This window comes from Mus caroli, chromosome 5, assembly GCF_900094665.2.
Source record: "Mus caroli chromosome 5, CAROLI_EIJ_v1.1, whole genome shotgun sequence".
Taxonomy (NCBI): domain Eukaryota; kingdom Metazoa; phylum Chordata; class Mammalia; order Rodentia; family Muridae; genus Mus; species Mus caroli.
Genome location: NC_034574.1, coordinates 129,155,175 through 129,173,641, shown reverse-complemented (window position 1 = coordinate 129,173,641; position 18,467 = coordinate 129,155,175). Strand labels below are relative to the sequence as shown.

Here is an 18,467-nt window from a genome sequence, read left to right as displayed (position 1 = left end):
TCTCTCTCTCTCTCTCTCTTTCTTTCTTTCTTTTTGAGACATGGTCTCATAAGACAGCCCAGACTTAGCCTCCAACTCATCATATAGCTAAGGATAGCTTTGAACTCCTAATCTTCCTGCCTCCACTTCCAGAATTCTGGGACTGTGGGTGTATTCCACATACCTAATCCCAGGTCATCTGTCTTATGTGCCCCCCTCCCTCCCTGATCCACAGCTCTGCAAATCCTATTGTGAAACTTTTATGTTTTAAAGTTTTCATCCAATTGTAAACTGATACTTTTTAAGACAGTAAGAAGCCACCAGGATGTCAATTGGTTCTAGAGTCTCTTCCTGCCATTCCTAGGCTTGCCTCATAGCCACCAGTTCACTGGAGACAGGCATCCCTTGGGTATGTGCTGGACAGGACAGTATAGGTAGACTGTATCCAGGGACAAGCCAGTGGGGNATACTTAGAAGCTCAGAACCAAAAGGAGGAAATAGGACATCATACACATTAAAGAACCAGAACAGGATCTGCTTGGCACAAAGATCTGCATGAACTTCCATAGAAAGGGCCTGAATTTCCCAGGACATTGTTAGGAAAAGTCACTTCCCTCAGTAACTGGCTGTCCCCACATGTGCCATGTGCCCTATGACAAGCACCTTGGGCACAAACTAAACAAGACTAAGATGAAGGAACATGCTTTGTCCTCTACCTCTTGTGTGTATGGGGGCTGGGGAGCAACTGGTTCATGCTATGGAAGCTACACTCCAGTCCTCATCCATACAGTCCTATGCAAATGTCTCTACTCTGCAGAAAAGCTTCCAGAATTAGTCAGGAGCCATAACTACTTTTAAAAACATTTTGTTTGGTGTTGGGTACAGGGGTCACTCTGTACCCCAAGCTGGTAAAGTCTCCATCCTCCTGCATCAGCCTTTCAAGGGCTGAGATCATGTGTGTGCACCACCACACATAGCCCTGACCTTCACAACTCAATGAAAACAGAGTCATTGAGAAACCAAGCTATAGATTGGACTTTAGCTCATTTTTTAATACCTTTCTGGCTTACGTGTTATGTGTTTTTCACACAGCATTTTAGGGAATGATGGGAGGTTGTGGAGGGGGGTCGATTTGGGTTTTTTATGTATATGGGTACTTTTTCTACACATATACCTGTGCACTCTGTGAGTGTCTGGTGCCATTGAAGGCCGGAGGAGGACATGGGATCCCCTAGAACCACCTACATCCTGGGAACTGATCCTGGATCCTCTGGAAGAGNAGCCAGTGTTTGTAACCACTGAGCCATCTCTCCAGCCCCCTTTTACTATTTTCTGAACATTTTATATTTTATTTTTATGTATGGGTGTTTTGCCTGCATATGTCTATGCACCATGTGCATGAAGTGCTCGTGAAGGACAGAAGAGGGCACTGNGTGCCCTGGGACTGGACTTAAATACAGTTGAGACCTTCCAAGTGGTTGCTGGGGAAAGAACCTGGGTCCTCTGGCAGAGCAGCCAACTGCCCTTAACCATTGAAGACATCTCTCCATCCTCTGAAGACATTTTTAACAAATACTCAGGCTGAAACAATGGCTCAACAGATAAAGGTTCTTGCTGCTAAGCCTGACAATCTGAGATCTAAGTCCTCCAACTTGTGCACACGCATGCATGGGGGGCAGGACATTAATGAGTAAAAGAAACCGTTCATTTATCATAAGCATTTTTAAGCAAAGGATCCACCAATGTGTATATTCCTCATCTTTAAACTCCATGCTAGTCTGGAGTGTTGTTGAACACCCATAATCTTGGGAAGTGAATACAGGATGATTAAGAATTCAGAGCCAGCCTCCCACCCTTCAGGTCTCTGCTCACATGTCCCTACCTCAGCGAGACTCTGTGGACCAATCTACTTTAAAGAGCCTTTCANTGCACATCCTTAGTCCCAGCTCTCGGCTGGCAGAGAGAGGTGGCTTCCCATGAGTTCCAGAGTAGCCTAGGTTTACATGGGAAGACCCAGGCACTGAATAAATAGTCTTTCTGACTTTAACTCTCATATCCTCCCTGTTCCAGTGTTCTGTAGTCCTTGGCACCACCTCACATGTAACAAGTTGGTGTACTTCAAAGGTGTGTCTAACTTGCCCAGCCTCACTAGACTGAGCCTGCAAAAGACAGGCTTTTCTTTTTTCAGTTGCCACATGCCTAGTACAAGGGAGAGAGATTCTGAGAAAATATTTGCCCAAGTAACAGATCCAGGTCACAGTCATGCAAAGGCAGGAAGTCATGTCCACCCCTGACTCCTGGTGACTGTACCCTCCTATCTATGTGGCTTGTGCTTCAGTTACAGATGGACGGGTCCCCAAGCTCCTCCCCCATTGCCAGTGCTGTCTCGTCATTGCTTTGTCCTTCCCAGGAGCAGGCCATAGAGGTGCTGACCCGATCCAGCCTAGAAGTAGAGTTGGCTGCCAAAGAGCGGGAGATCGCCCAGCTGGTGGAAGATGTGCAGCGACTCCAGGCCAGCCTCACCAAGCTACGTGAGAATTCCGCCAGCCAGATCTCACAGCTGGAGCAGCAACTGAATGCCAAGAATAGCACACTCAAAGTAAGGGCGTGGCGGGGACGAGAGCATAAGGTGGGGTTAGCAAGCATGGATGAGCTTTCATGAACATACTGGCCCGTGACCATAACCTTGACAAGCTCCAGCCCATGTCAGTTCTGAGCAAAGTCCTAGATTCCTGGGACAGAGAAATTGAGTCTGACTCCCACTACCACTCCTGGCATTTTCCTTGTAATGCACCACTCCCCCACAGCAGAGAGCTCCCTGGTACTTGACAGATGCCTGACTGCTCCTGTCTGCCCACTGCACTACTCTACCACCTGAGACCTCCCAAGACTGCACAGCACCCGGCATTGCTGGGCACTCCTTGTGGAGGGCTCAGTGGTCAGCCTCACAGTCAAGGCCATCTCTGTAGGTTTGTGTGCTTTAACAGAGCTGCTGAGCATCCCAACTTTCTCCTGTATGAGTACCCAGCTCACAAAACTACACAGAAGCTACACAAACTACACAGAAGCCTGGAGATCCACGGAAAACACATTTGAGCCCCCATGAGCTGACAGTCACTTCTTTGTCAGTATGTACTGAAGGCCAGTGGCCTGGAACTCAATGTTGCCTCAACCCATAGAGCCATATGCTGTCCCCACCTGTCCCATGGAATTCTAAGCAATGGAGCAGACATTGGCTTCTAAGTCTTTTTTTTTTTTTTTATAAGACCATCTCCCTAATGCAGAGCCCAGAACCTTTTACATATTCTAAATAATAGTAATTACACTTCAAAGTACCAGTCGAATCAAGTNCAATTTAGAGATGGTTCTGGAATCCTAGATTGCTAGGTGTTAGACCAGAAGGGACTCNTGGGAGGNATGTTTGGCAGACAGGAAGACGAAACCAGCACCACTCAGGGCTCTGGCCAGGCTGGAGGGCCTCCTGCTCTTCCTCCAAGATTTTCAACCAAGGCTGGCCTGCCCCTCCAGGTGTCTCCTTGTCCATGCATGAGTGAGTGAGGTCAGTAAATGAAGCAAATCTAGCTCACTGAAAAATGGAGGAGGCTAAGTTGAGATGGCTCAGGGGTAAAGAGCACTTGTTATATAAACATGAAACCTGAGTTCAAATCCCCAACACCCATGTAAAAATCCTGGCATGGTTCTAGGCACCTGTCTATAACCTTATTGCTATGGGGAGTGGAGACAGGAGGATTGCTAAGACTTTCCGGCTTTCCTTCAGTGAGAGACTTTTCTCAGGTGAAATGGCAGAGAATGAGGAGCAGGACAANCAATGTCCTCTCTCCATCTGTGCATGCATGCACTCGAACACGCGCGTGCGCACACACACACACACACATGTCCTCCTCTCTCCATCTGTGCATGCATGCACACACGCACACAAAGACTAAAATATGAACCTGTACTCCTAACTACTGGGGAAGCTGAGGTGGCAGGAGTGTCATTAAGCCTAGAAGTTCCAAGCCACTCTTGTCTGTTACAGTGAGACCTAGTCTCAAAATGTAGAAGGGAAAGATGGAAGGAAAGGTTTTTTTCTTATATGAAGTGATTCTAGTATAGCATGACGGTGCATGGCTAGCACCCTAACTTGGAAGACAAGAACAAGAGAGGAGAATCTGTGAGTTCTATGCCAACCTGGGCTACCTAGCAAATTTCCCATTGTGTTTTGAGGCAAAGGNTTTTCTGAAACCTTGGGCACAAGGAGAAGGCATAGCTGGCTGGCCAGCAAATCCCAGGTATCTGCCTGTTTCTACTTCCTGCACTAGGATTAAAAAGTATGCCACATGACTAGCTTTTCTATGTGGTTTCTGGGGTAGGACTTGGGTTTTCATGCTTACCCTGCAAGCACTTCACGGACAGAACCATTTCCCCCACCCTTTTCTTTTAGTGATTTTTTTTTTTTTCTGATACATGACCAAGTTTAACCCAGAACCTAGTTTTGCTGTGAGTTTGTGGCTGATGCCAGCAGCACCACAGCTCTGCCTGGCTAGTTTCTTTCTCCTTGGCTTCTTTGGCAGGGATAGCTTCCACTTGCTCAGAGAGTGCCTGTGCCCAGGTGTCCCTGAGGAGAAGGCCCTGGGCTTGGGTAAATGGCTCATAGCCCAGCATTTCCTCCTCTCAGCTTACCCTGGCTGGCGTGAGAACGCAGGTTTGACGTCTCTGCCTTAGATGACATCATCGTTCAATTGTTTTTCTGGGTCTCCTCTGTCCCAGTAAGGGCTTGACTCAAGCGCATCCTGCCCATTACTCCCTGGCAGAGCTGCAGGCTGTCAGCCCTCCAGTTCTCATACAGAGCAATTTCTTCTAAATCAGTTAGGGCTCTAATGTTTGCCTTTACACACACACACACAAAATGAAACAGAGTTGCACAAATTAATGTTCTTATCGTGTCTTGGGGGAATTCTCTAATACTGCACAGTTAATGAAACAATCCAGCAATGCTTCTTTCCAAAAATCATTCTTCCCTTCATCTGATCTAATAATCAAAACATATCCTCTAGTAACAAGACTTCTGACTTTAATTATCTTAACCCCTTGTTGCCAAAAGTAAAGATGGCTCCGATACATATCAAAGCCATGCACAGAAGGCCTCAGAGGCCACCAAATAGGCAGATCTCCCTGCTATATCCTATACTTCCCCACAGGGGTAAGGTTGATTGAATGAGGTATCTTCTCAGGATTTGTTTCTTGATTTTGAGCAGAGCAGTGTGAGTGTGTATTTAAGACAGATTTCACTCTATAACCTTGGCTGGCCTAAAGTGCTCAGTACACTAGGCTGGCCTTGAACTCACAGAGAGGTACCTACTTCTGCCTCCTGAGTGCTGGGGTTAGGTCTCTGCCACTCTGCTCAGCCATGGCTTCTTCTTGTTCTCCTTTTTTTTTTTTTTAGTGTGCATAATTTATAGTCTCTGATTTAAACTAAATGTAGACACAATCACTAGGGAGATATTTTATGAATAAGATGAATAGGTTTGTCACCTTCTCAACCTGTCATCTGATGCTTATAATGAGGAACTCTGACCTTCCAGTCATAGCTCCTGTAACACCACAATGATAGCTTGTCTTATACTACTGTGCCTTTCTTCTTCTCTTCCTCCGCCTGGAATTCACTGTGTAGCCAAGGCTAGCCTTCAGTTCCTGCTCCACCCTCACAAGAGCTAGGGTGATAGGCATGCATCAGCACACCCATTTACTATGAGATGTTTCTTTCTGGTTTTTCTTTCTTCTCACGTCTCCCTGCCCCACTCAGCTGTTTTGTTGTTGTTGAACGTTTGCTTTTATTTATATTTTCCTGCCTAAACCATATTTTTTTCAGCTTTGAGGGACAAGTGATTACAGAATATATGCTGAGGGACTGGAATCAGGATGCAGCCTGGAAGCAGCTCTGATAACAGTCACTTTGAGAGAGCAAGTCATACAAAGTTGATGGTTTCATGGTCTAAACAGGGTCCATGTATCCAAGGCTGGTCTCAAACTCATTTTATACCCAATTATGACCTTGAACATCTGCCCCTACCTCTGGAATGCGAAAANTACAGGTGCACTGCACTATGCTCTCTTATGTGATGCTGTGGTGCTAGGGATTGAACCCAGAGCTTCATGCATGCTATGCAAGCTATGCAAGCACTCTACCAACTAAGCTACATCCCCAGCCCATAGGCAGAATCTTGAGTCCTAATATGATTGCTGGTTTTCGTTGTGTTTTGTTTTGTTTTGTTTTGTTTTGTTTTGTTTTTTAACCAACACATTTTACTGGTGCTATCTGTAATTGGATATCTCAGGCAACTCATTAATTGCTTCTCGTGGTCCAGCATGTTGAAACTGCCCTATCCTTTCTCCACCATGAGGTCTCATATTTACTAGTTTCTCTTGGCCAGTGTTCTACTCTTTCATGCAGACGTCACGGTTAGCTCATCACATCACCATCCATGTCTTCTCACCTTTAAACAGGTGTGGAAACCAGCTTGTGAGTGAGAACTGTTTCTTCCTGCCCAGTCTGACAAGTGCTCAGCAGCACTGTCCCATTTGTGGCAGATAACTCTGAGTTCATAATTAATGAACTGCCATGAGAGGCAGCTATTTTTGATAACTGTTCCATGGCTTTGTCAGAGCACTCTTCATGGAGAAGCAATGCAATTAGCCAGTCACCTGCACTGTCCTCACTGTGGCATGGAAAATGTCAGTAGTACCTTCAATTAAAATGAGTGTTTATGGGAAAGGCTAGCAGGTCTGTCTGGGATGCAGCCCAGTTGGTTGTGTGCTTACATGGCATGCACAAACCCCTGGGTTCCATCCCCAGCACTGGGGTGCTGATGCACACCTACAATCTCAGCACTCTGGAGGTAGAGGCAGGAGGATCAGAAATTCAAGGTCTTCCTTGGGCATAAATCAAGTTCAAGGCCAGCCTGGGCTACAAGAGACCCTGTTTCAAAACAAAGAGATCTGGGCTAAGATTAATTAGGCCCTCAATTTATAATGATACTATCATGGGCCAGCAAGGTGGCTCAGCAGACAGAGGAGACCTGCCAGACAGCATGTGTTTGATCCAGTTTCATGGAGCAACCAGAGCCATTCCTATCTGAGACTGCACTGAACTCTAGGGTAGGAAGGTGGAGACAAGCTTTGCTGAGCACCCCTTTGCCAAGCTCCTAGCACTCGGTCTCCCCGGGATGAAATATGCTACTGCAGTTTACAAACGAGCTGGTAGGGTCGGTCTTCACTGTGAAACTACCCCGTGAGAACATGAAATTTCAGTGGCAGCTGTTTAGTTCTTGCTGAGCACTGTCATACCTAACACACACTGCCAGGGTGGCCGGGTGGGTAAAGGCACTGGCATGCAAACCTGGCAACCCAAGTTCAATCACCAGAATCCACACAAAGGTCAAAGAACCAACTCCACAAACATCGTACTCTGACCACACAACACCATAGTGTGTGCACCTATATCCACATATAGTAATAGTAATAGGAGATATTGTCGGTGATGAATATTTCCAGGCTGCTGAGATGGCTCAGCGGGTTAGGGTACTTGCCACACAAACCTGACAACCTAAGTTCAATTCTTAAGACCCATAGAAGAATGGAAGGAAGGAACAGACTCCACAAACATTGTCCTTTGATCTTCACATAGGCACCATGGCACATGGGCCCATACAGATGTCATGTACACAAATACACAAACCCAATAATAGAAAAAAAAAAATAAAACAGACTCTAATCATGACAACCTTTTTTTTTTTTTTTTTTTTGGAAACAACATCTCATATAGCGCATACTAGCCTCAAACCAGTTATGTGACTGAGAAGGCGCTTGAGCTTGCGCTCCTTCTCTCTGCATCCTGGGATTACACGTGTATACAGCCATGACTAGTGTGTGCTGCAGGATTTGGAGCCTGGGGCTTCAGGAATGCTAAGCAATCACTCTGCCAACTGAGTTATTTTTCCAGCCCTCTTTTTTTATCGGCCCCATCACAGGGTAAAACCCAGTGTATACTCTTGGCAGTAACAAGAATCTCAGACTTGGGAGGCTTAGTGGTGTCTTCCACTAGTTCTTCCCTCGTGTGACAGCTTTAGCCCCCTGTTGCTCCTGTCATTTGATGCAGCAGGAATATCCTAACTGCCCCAAACATGTCTGGCTTCTAAGAAACAGGCTGGAGCTCATGCTGCCTGGCCTTTTTAGGCTGACATACTCCATCTCAGCCCCTCCCTCTGTCTTCCTCCCTGCCTTCTGCCATTCTCTGGAGGTGACCTGACATGTGTTCACATCTGGCCTCCTCAAAACACTGCAGATCATACTTTGCTGAGCACGGGTGGGCGGTGCTTCCTGCTATTTGACTGTAGGGAACGGAATGAAATAATCACTTCTTTCCAAACACCTTCTGAGAGGCTTTTATAGGAAATGAGTGCCTACCACCCTCCATCTGATTATCCCTGAGAAAACCATTATAATTTATAAAGTTAGCGAGAGATATTTAAAAGGGAATGAGGTGGAGCAATTTTATGCAGTTGAAATACACAAGAAATGTATCAGCAGAGGCAATGGAAGAAAATGAGCTGAGTGGATGAGACAAAGCAACGGTCTACTTGGAACTCTGGGTAGGTTCTGATACAGAGGAGTTTCGAGGCTGAGGGACCAAGCAATTAAGCCTCTCTCCCCAGGTTCTAAAATTTTCTCCATTGGTCTCAACTAGAACCTAANGAGACACCTAGAGGCTCCATAGATAGTAAGATGCTAGCTACTGAGACCCTTAAAGTTGTTCAGCTCAACCTTGGAAACATGCTGACTCACCAGATTCTTGCCTTGCAGACTCGCGGTTTACCTGGAGCGGCCCTGTCTCNCCAAGGCCTCAAAGAAAAAAACAGGCCTTGGAAGAAAATACCTGAGACTTACCGTCCAAGCCCAGGAAAACCATCAGTGTAAAAATAGCCATAGAGTCACGGGTGTATCCTGCAAGCTTACAGAACAANNTTAAGGAACACTTAAGCATATTATCACCCTAGAAATATACTGCAATGCCACAGAGGACAGTGGGACCAGTCATTATCAGCCAGAGTCATTCCCACAAGAATGAAGCAGCTTTCAGTGAGCCACACAGTGGAACTGGCTCTACTCCCTAGGCCCTAATGTCTAAGTCTCCCAGTGACCATGCTTGCTTCCTGGTGTTTGTTTACCCTCCTTTGAATAGCTGTGGGCAGCTTCCACCAAAACTGCAGTTTTACCTGTACTCTCCAGGCAGTCAAACACATTTGTTCAAAAACCACATGATGCCTTTGAAGTGTTAGGACCCAGGCTGTGCTTCCTTTTCCTGGCATTTTATACACAGTGGGATTTTTCTACCTTTGTGAAGCTTTTCCCTTCTACTCTCACTGNGTTTTACACTAAAACCTCTGGTTGTGCTTCCATGAGCGTGCATGCACACATGTACACTCTCATCAGGTCATAGAAACAGAAAGGAAAAGTTGGCTTCCACAGTGTTGGCTCCCTGAATACAGGATTGCTTATAGGGATTGTCATCAGTGAAATCTGACAACTTCCTTCAAGATGTGGCTGCTAATAAAAACCTTCTGTTTTCAGCAACTGGAAGAAAAACTCAAAGGCCAGGCTGACTATGAAGAAGTGAAGAAAGAGCTGAAGTGAGTATAGAGAAGCATGGGGCCTTCTAAGACTGTCTACTGATGGGTGCNAAGTGGGACCCAAACCCAGAGCACCAGCACTTTGACTGTTCTCACTCAAGTCACTTACAGTCTCTTCTTTTTTTGCGTGGCTGGCTNCTTGGTTGGTTAACTGGATGGCTGACTGGCTTTGTGGTCGGGTCTCACGTAACCTAGACTGGCCTGAAACTCCATATATAACCAAGGATGATCTTGAACTTCTGATCCTCTTGCCTCCACCTCCCAAATGCTGGGATTTGAGCTCTGTACCANCACATCTGGTTAAGGCTGTGCTAGGGCTGCCATTCAGCCAAAGCCTTATGAATACCAAGAGAGCAGTCTACCCACTGAGTCTCATTCCAGCCTTCTTTGGACTTTATGAGACTGTGTGTTTAAAGTATTCCAGCATGCATGGAGTCAGAGCAATTGCTGCTACTAGGGCAATTGTACAGTCTGAGCTTATTTCTCAAGTATAAATCCCNNAAGCAGAAACAGAGTAAAGGAAGGAAACCACTGAACGCTCAGACTTCACAGCACAGGACCCTGTACTCAGGGTCCTAAGGCCTTCTTCCAGATAACATTCCATGCCAGAAGCCAGCCTTCCTCAGTACAAAAGCCAGCATCTGAAAGCCCTTCTACTTCTGACTCCTCCTACTGGAACTGAGCTCTCAGACCCTGTCCTGTCCTCTATCCCTTAGTTCATGGAAGTCCCAGATCACTGACCCTGTCCTGCACCCCCATGTGCAGTGCACAGGGCTCCCCCTTTATCCCTACCCAGCTCTCTCCAGCTACCTCTTGGCTTTACCCTCTAGTCTTGCAAGAGAAGTCAATTCTGAGAGTGGCCTCTGAAGTTGCCTGTCTTTACACTATGATTTGTAGTCAACATCCAAAGGCTTCTTAGGGCCCTTCTTGGCCTCTCTCATCCCCNAGCCCAGCTGTACCATGTAGATGCCTTATTCCTTTCATTTTTACCTGGANTCCCTCCATATCCGTTTCCTTTATGGGTGCTATNAGAANAATCCCTAACTAAAGCAACTTTAGGAAGGAAGAGAGGGAGGTTTATCTGGANTCATTGCTTGCAGGTACAGTGCATCACCTTAGGAAAGGACAGTGGCAGACACATGACTTGCAGACACATGGCATCCTGAGCTCGGAGGCAAAGAGCGATGGATGCTGTTGCTCGGCTCACTGTCTCCTTCTTATTCAGTTCAGGTCCCAGCCACCCATATTAATGATGGCTCTTCCCACCTGAGTTTAGCCAGTCTAGAAACTCCCTCATACATGGACAGAATTATGCCTCCTAGGTGATTCTAACCCTATTGGGGCTTGGGTCCCCTCTTGTGTATCCATCCATAGGAACCCCTCCACCTAGCCTGTGTCCCTTCCTTCCTGATGCACTTTCACTTTTACAGATACCCTCACTTTCTTCTGAGTCAAGCCAGCCCCCCACAGTGTTTTTTTTTTCCTATAAACCCCATCCTTCTTTTGCCTGCTTGTGACCTCCTTCAGACTTCTGCTGAGGCTCCTACACTGCTCCCCTCTGCCTCTGTCCCTAGGACACTCTTGGGCTCTCTCTTCTTTCCCTTTCCCTCCCCTCCCTTCCCCCCGCCCTCTTTTCCCCTCATTTCTCACCCTTCCTTACCCTTTAACCCCTTCACTATCAGCTGCTCCTTAAACAAACCCCTAAGCACCCCCCATATACACACACCCACTACCATTCCTGTCCTCATAATCTCTGCACTGCCAACCCCAATTTCTTAGCTAAGTGATATACATTGTTACCTGGCTTGTCCATCCATAGCTTCCTCATTCACCCTTCTTTTCCCTCAAAAACCAAAGAAGGGCCAGTGAGATGGCTCTGTCTGACAACCTGAGTTCCATCACCAGAACTCACTATAGAAAGAGAAAACTCTGTGTGCCCATACTCCACATGTACATCAATAAGTAAATCAATAAATAGGTGAGAGAATGAATGAATGAGTAATTAGAGATAAGCTAGGTGCATGGTATGATGGTGCTGATCTGTAATACCAGCTCTCAGAAACCAGAGGCAAAGGATTTTGAGTCCAAGGTCAGCCTGGGCTATATAAGCAAGATGCTGTTTCAACAAAAAAGGACAGAAGAAACTGAACCTTTTAGTTTTGAGCAGTGTGGAGCAAGTACATGTTGACATATATCTATAATACCAGAACTCAGGTGGTAGAGACAGGAGGACCAGAAGTTCAGGATCACTGAGCCACATGGTCAATTCAAGAACAGCTGATGGTTCAAGATTTTGTCCCAAAAAGCAAGACAAAACAAACCACTATTGTGCAATCCTTGGCTCTACCCCATCTCTCCCACCCACTTAGCCCTCGGCCAGACCCCATCTTTGAGAATCTGGACTCCAGCCTGTGTGCCTGTGTGCCTTCAGTGCATTACAGCTGCATGCTGACCCTCACCTCTTTTCCCATTGTCTNTCTGGCCCCACTCCTAAGTTGTCATGTTCTGCATCTACAGGCTCCCAATGCTCATGTTTCCACTGCTTCTATTCTTGGGTGACATGTGAGTCAACTTACTATTTAGACCAAACTGGCCTACAACTTACAGAGATCCACTTGTCTCTGCCTCCCAAGTTCTGGGATTAAAGGAATGTACTACCACACCCAACTGGGTTTTTTTAAATACTTTTTATTAATTATTGACAATTATTTATTGTGAGCATAGCTGCACATGTATGAAAGTCTGGACAGCTTTTAGTGTTCTTCTATTATGTGGGTCCTGAGGGTTGAACTATGTTATAAGGCGTGGCAGCAGGCACCTTTACCCCCTGAGTCATCTTACCATCCAATCTTCATCTGCATGACACCTGCTCAGAGCCCCACAGACTCACTTCATCCCTTTTCATACCGGGACTCGGGGGGTGGTACTTACACAATGCTACTGTATAAACCTGAGGGCCTAAAGGCCATCCCTGGCAGCCACATAAAATACTAGGCAGCGCAGTATGTGCCTGTCTATAATCTGAGTNCTAGGGAAGCAGCGTCAGGAGGATCCCTGCCTCACTGACCAGCCAGTCTAAAGGAGACACACGACATCGCCTGTGTTCACATACACGAGCACACAGATACAGAGACAGCACAAGAGCATCAGATCCATGCGCCTGATATGTTTGTAGCTCCTGGCTTGTTCAGACAGCCCAGAGCCCAGTGATCTGGACACAGCCTACATCACTTGCTAGGGAGACAGCGAAACAATACTCTTGGCCCTNACCACATCTGGGGTTGCACAGGTCTGCCTCCTGATTCTGACCTGCTCCTGTCTCTTTACTCATTCCTAAGCAAGCACCAGTTCCCAGAGAACACATGAGTAGTGGCCATGGTGATGAATTCCTCTCCTTCTGCCTTCCCTTCATAGAACTCTCCATTTCCTATAAGCTTTACAAATCCATTCGGCTTGCAACAATGTGATATCTGTATTACACTGTAAAATGAGTTTGAGCAGACCTGGTGTGACTTCATATGGAATGATTTACATGCTAGGCGAAAAGAACTTTTGCTAACCAACTGCTAGTTGAAGNCTGGTTCTTCTTAGAGGCATTATCAAATTCAGTTTCTGCCAGGGAAGTTGTTAAAGTTGTCAGTTCCCCACTGCCTGCAGAACAGGATTAAGAGCGTTAATGACTATTGACAAGCCACTAGTAAATGGAGAGGTTGAAAATAACCACATATCTTGCCTTTTTCAGCACCCTGAAGTCCATGGAGTTTGCACCGTCGGAGGGAGCAGGGACACAGGTATACCACCAGCTCACTTTGCCCTCAGAGTGGTGGCAGCAGATGTTGGTCACTGCTGGCCTCTGGGGCCTGCATCTGCATCTCCACATTGATAAGAGAGGGCCTCGATTACAGCCTCCAGGTCCTTCCTCAAGAGCATGTCACTTAACTGAGCCTGGCAGTATTCACCTGTAAGGCCACCACTTGTGGGGTGAAGGCAAAGGGGGCAGGAGTCTGAGGCCAGCTTCAATATTCCATGAGAATATTTTTAAAAAACACTAATAAAAAGAAAATCAAGAAGGGGGAAGGGATGAATTGATCCTTGCTGGGCCTTGAACTCTGTGCGTAAGGTACTGGCCTAGTATCATGAAGCCCTGGTTGCATCTCCAGCACTGATAGAATATATGGGGCAAGGTTGCATGGGGCTATAGTCCCAGGGCTTTGTAGAGACAGATGGACAAAAGTTCAAGGTCAACCTTGACTACTTAGTTCATTTGAAGTTAGCCTTGGGTCTATGANACCATCTTTAATAGCAATAACAAGACTTAACCAAGTGAAAGCAAATCATCTCAGTAAAGACAGAGACTAGTGTTTGCCAAGCTTCTCAGTTAGCTCTGGGGATGCTGACTGAAAACACAGATAAAAATACATCTCCAGCCATGCATGGTGGCACATACCTGTAATACTGGCACTCAGGAATAGAGGCTAGAAGACCTGGAATTCAGGGCCAACCTAGGTTATGTAGCAAGTCCAAGGCTGGCTTAGACTATGTGAGACCATGTTTCACATATACACAATTTGTTTATATAAATCATGAAGCCAGAAGTGATGGTGCATCTGTAGGCCCGATACTGGGAGACTGCGGCAGGAAGATCACTTGAGCCCAGTACTCTANGGCTAACCTAGGCAACAAAGCAANACCAAAAAAAAGTTTTCTAAAATGTTTAATAGCTACATCATGAGTGTAGTCTTGCTCCCACTTTCTAGAAGGCAACTAGCATCATCATGGTGGACAAAATCAAACAAAGACAGGTTCCTTGTTGCTTTCGGGCAGGGTGAGCAGCTTATTCTATTGCCAAAAGATATTCAAGTATCAATAGAAAATAATTGTCAACTAGAATGGTGGCTCAGCAGTTAAAGCACCTGTCGTGTCAAAGGTTAGGAGTTCAGACCCCCAGAACTTATCATGTAAGTGCTAGGTGTGGTGATGGCCCACCTGTAATTCTAGCCTTGGAAGGAAGAGACAGGACAAACTGTCTCTTGCCAAGCAAGCTGCTAGTGATACTAGCCGTATCAGCCAGCTCCAAGTTTGATTGAGAGACCCTGCCTCAGTGAATAAGTAAGAGGATAATGGCTAAGATCAACCCTAGGGTCTCAACATGCATGTGAACACACATGCATGTGTATATACACATATAGACACCACACATATCTACACATACATGAAAAATTGGGGAAAGAATATCTGTAAGTCTAAAATCTCAGCTAAGTCATTTTTGTAAAGAACTTGAGGGTTTTCCCTTGAGGCAGTCAAGTCAATGATGCATGTAGCAGAGTCATGAAAGTTGAACTGGGGAGCAGGTGGGTTCAAGGTGGCCGCATGGTGATCCCTGCTCTGCCCTGTGCAGGACTCTACCAAGCCCCTGGAGGTTTTACTCCTGGAGAAGAACCGCTCGCTGCAGTCCGAGAATGCCACGCTGCGCATCTCCAACAGTGACCTGAGCGGTAGGTGGATGGGCGCCACACACATTGTGCTTGGTTCCCTTTCAGGGGTCGAGGACCAGGAGGGTGAACCTTGCGTCTGGGTTTGTGTGTGCATGATGGGAGCGCCGCTGGGTGACCAAAACTTGTTGAACTAACCCTGAGTGTTTGGTGTCCCCCTCCCACACTGCTCTGCCCCACCCTATCCTGCAGCGAAATGTGTGTGCGCGCGCCACAGCAAATCAGCAGAGGTTGGCTAGGTACCTTATTGAAAAGTCCCAAAAGGGACAACCTGAGGATGTTGGCTTTCTGATCTTTTCCTGGTTGTGCTGTGAACAGGCCAGGGGTAAAAACAAGCATGGCCTTCCTCTGGGGACTCTCCAGGGTATGCTTTGAGAGGTCGCCGGCCCTCCAGTGATGCTTTTCTTTCTCTGTACGGTTTTCTTTGGGGACACTGTCCCTCTCCCATCCTTAGCCTCTCATTTGCTCATCCTAAAATGGTGGAGTCACTGACTGCTTTTGGATTTAGCAGCTGGTCAAAGTGTGTAACTGTTATCTGGACTCCAGTTCTTAAAATGTGTGCGCCTTCGATCAAGGGGTTTTAATGGGTACGTCTACCTTGGAGCATGTAGTNTGAGCGACCCTGTGGGTCCCCAAGTGTCAGTGTTTGCTGGTCAGGCAGGGTCCTTGCAGGTTACTGNGATGCTAGAAGCCCCGAGATCTGTCAGCTCTTTCCCATGTGTGTTACCAGAACCTTTGTCAAGGGGATTCTCCCGGCTGCAACGTACAAGAAAGGTGCAAACACGAATGCATGTGGCTTGTTTTGGGGGGCCTTGTTTGGCTGATTCACAAATTCAATCGAAAAACAAACCAACACACCACTTTGGCCCTTGTTTTAAAAAAAAAAATTGAAAAGAAAAATCTGCACTTTTTTTGTGGGGCACACTTTGCATTCTGGTCTTGGTTTTTTTTCCCTTTTGAATCCCCCATAATGCATTCTGTTTGCCCTTCCTTGTAGGGTCAGCCAGGAGAAAAGGGAGAGACCAGCCTGAGAGTCGGCGCCCGGGACCCTTGCCGGCCTCCCCTCCTCCTCAGTTGCCCCGCAACACGGGGGAACAGGTTTCCAATACTAACGGTACACACCACTTCTCACCAGCGGGGTTAAGTCAAGACTTTTTCAGCTCAAACCTGGCCAGCCCCAGCCTACCCCTGGCTTCTACAGGAAAGTTTGCACTAAACTCTCTTCTCCAGCGACAGCTAATGCAGTCCTTCTACTCCAAGGCCATGCAGGAAGCCGGAAGCACAAGCACCATTTTTTCAACAGGTCCTTACAGCACAAACTCCATATCTTCCCCAAGTCCATTACAACAAAGCCCAGATGTAAATGGCATGGCCCCATCTCCCAGCCAATCAGAAAGCGCTGGGAGCGTCTCAGAGGGCGAGGAAATTGATACCGCAGAGATCGCCCGGCAGGTCAAAGAGCAGCTCATCAAGCACAACATTGGCCAGCGCATCTTCGGACATTACGTCCTGGGACTGTCGCAAGGCTCTGTGAGCGAGATCCTGGCCCGGCCCAAGCCCTGGAACAAGCTGACTGTCCGTGGCAAGGAGCCATTCCACAAGATGAAGCAGTTCCTGTCTGATGAGCAGAACATCCTGGCACTCCGTAGCATCCAAGGCAGACAGAGAGGTGAGACATGTCCATGTGTGCCTGGCGCAGTGCTGTGTGCATGTGTGTATTTGTGCGTGTGATGAGACATTTGTACATCACATCAGGTAAAGTGTTCTTCAGTACTACCCTATCCAGAGTTCAAGGGTCAGCCAGCCGGAGCTAGAAACCATTAGCTTTGGGAACTCTGACCTTGGAAAGTGTGGTCAGCACCTTGTGCTCAGTAAACTCAATATCTCAGAGCTCTGTCTTTAATTAGAGGGAGTTAGGTCATGCATGTCGTCTGACAGGTTTAGCATCCTTGGGTCCACTTGGCATCAGGTGCTGGCTTCCTTCCAAGAGCAGCTCCTCGGGTGCCATCCAACTCTGTCCCAACAGCACAAACAGCTGTAATGCTCACGAGGCACTGGCTCTGTGGAGGGAGCCTGTCAAAGCTGTCCTCTGCCTCCTTCCCCTTAGAAGAGAACAGATCTTGCATCATTTATGTCCAATTAGTGGGGTTTTTTTTTATTTTTATAGCACCACAAACAAAACATGCCTGCCTTCAATAAGTCACGTGAGTTTCATTTAACCCCCCTTCCCACCACACCCTGAATAGAAAGTCAGACACTCCCACAGTATAAATAATTTCTTCCTCCTTAAGAACCAGGGGTCCCTGGGCTGAGTGAACAGTGACACAAGGGACACTGTTTTCAACCAAACTGAAGCACCCTAAAATTCAGACTAAAACTCAGATAGGAGATGAGGATCAGACANTGAGTGTCCACCAAGAATGTGGCACACACCAAGAGTGTGTCACCCGCTTCCGTGATGTTACCTGAAACTGGATGTCTTTGGATGATCAATGTGAGNTCTAGCCTTGACTGGCAGGCAAACACCTCTCCCTCCTATTGCCCTTCCTAGCAATGAGTTCAGTTGGCTCTCCTCCTACAGTAGACCCAGTGCCTGTAAGAAGGTTCTAGGAGCCCCCATGTTGCACAGGAAGCCTTGAGCCCTTTCTTTAGAAGCAGGCGGCTCAGCTCTCATATCACACAGCCCATGTTGTCGACGCCACCATCCCCCTGATTGTTTTGTTCTTACCGCACTTGTTTTTCAACAGAGAATCCAGGCCAGAGCCTGAACAGACTCTTTCAGGAAGTACCGAAACGAAGAAATGGGTCTGAAGGTATGTCTCAGGCAGGTTTTCTCTTTGCAGTCAGTAACCTAGGAAGCAGCATGTCCTTAGCTGTGTATTTGGGTTAAAACTGTGCATTGTAATTCTGGCCTGGAACCTGGTGTGAAAAACAGCTAGTAAGTATAAAACAAAGCACGGGTTCAAAGGCGCCCAGCCTCTCCCCTGTTGAGCTGCCAAAGCTAGACAAGCTGTAGCCAAGGTTAGTTCCCGAAGTATCAGTCCTAGGTCATATTCCAAGGACATCATGCCTGTTTTCTCAGAAGCAGCTGACAGAACAGTTGTGCTCTGAGAACAATCAGGTAACCATGTCAAACCAGATATTGCTGCTTCCTCATATTTTTAACTCTGAAATATCTCAGAAATCTCATAATGTAGACAGATTCCAAACAAGGCTGGTTCTTCCACAGGTATTGGTAAGCCGACTTTACCATGCTCTTTAAAGTGGCTCCTTAGCCGGGCGTGGTGGCGCACATCTTTAATCCCAG

The 18,467-nt window shown here is 46.9% G+C and overlaps 1 protein-coding gene across 4 annotated transcripts in view; it reads left to right on the top strand.

Annotated features, from left to right (window-relative positions):
• Cux1 (cut like homeobox 1) overlaps positions 1-18,467 on the top strand; it is a 293,336-nt gene that overhangs the window by 237,931 nt on the left and 36,938 nt on the right. For 2 of the 4 annotated variants that reach the window (XM_021161666.2, XM_029477586.1), the window contains exons 11-16: positions 2,390-2,578; positions 9,610-9,668; positions 13,411-13,459; positions 15,067-15,163; positions 16,158-16,829; positions 17,908-17,973. In XM_021161666.2, coding sequence (XP_021017325.1) covers positions 2,390-2,578; positions 9,610-9,668; positions 13,411-13,459; positions 15,067-15,163; positions 16,158-16,829; positions 17,908-17,973 — 1,132 coding nt within the window. The remainder of the gene's footprint in view (positions 1-2,389; positions 2,579-9,609; positions 9,669-13,410; positions 13,460-15,066; positions 15,164-16,157; positions 16,830-17,907; positions 17,974-18,467) is intronic. The other 2 variants (XM_021161668.2, XM_021161667.2) reach the window with 2 other exon arrangements.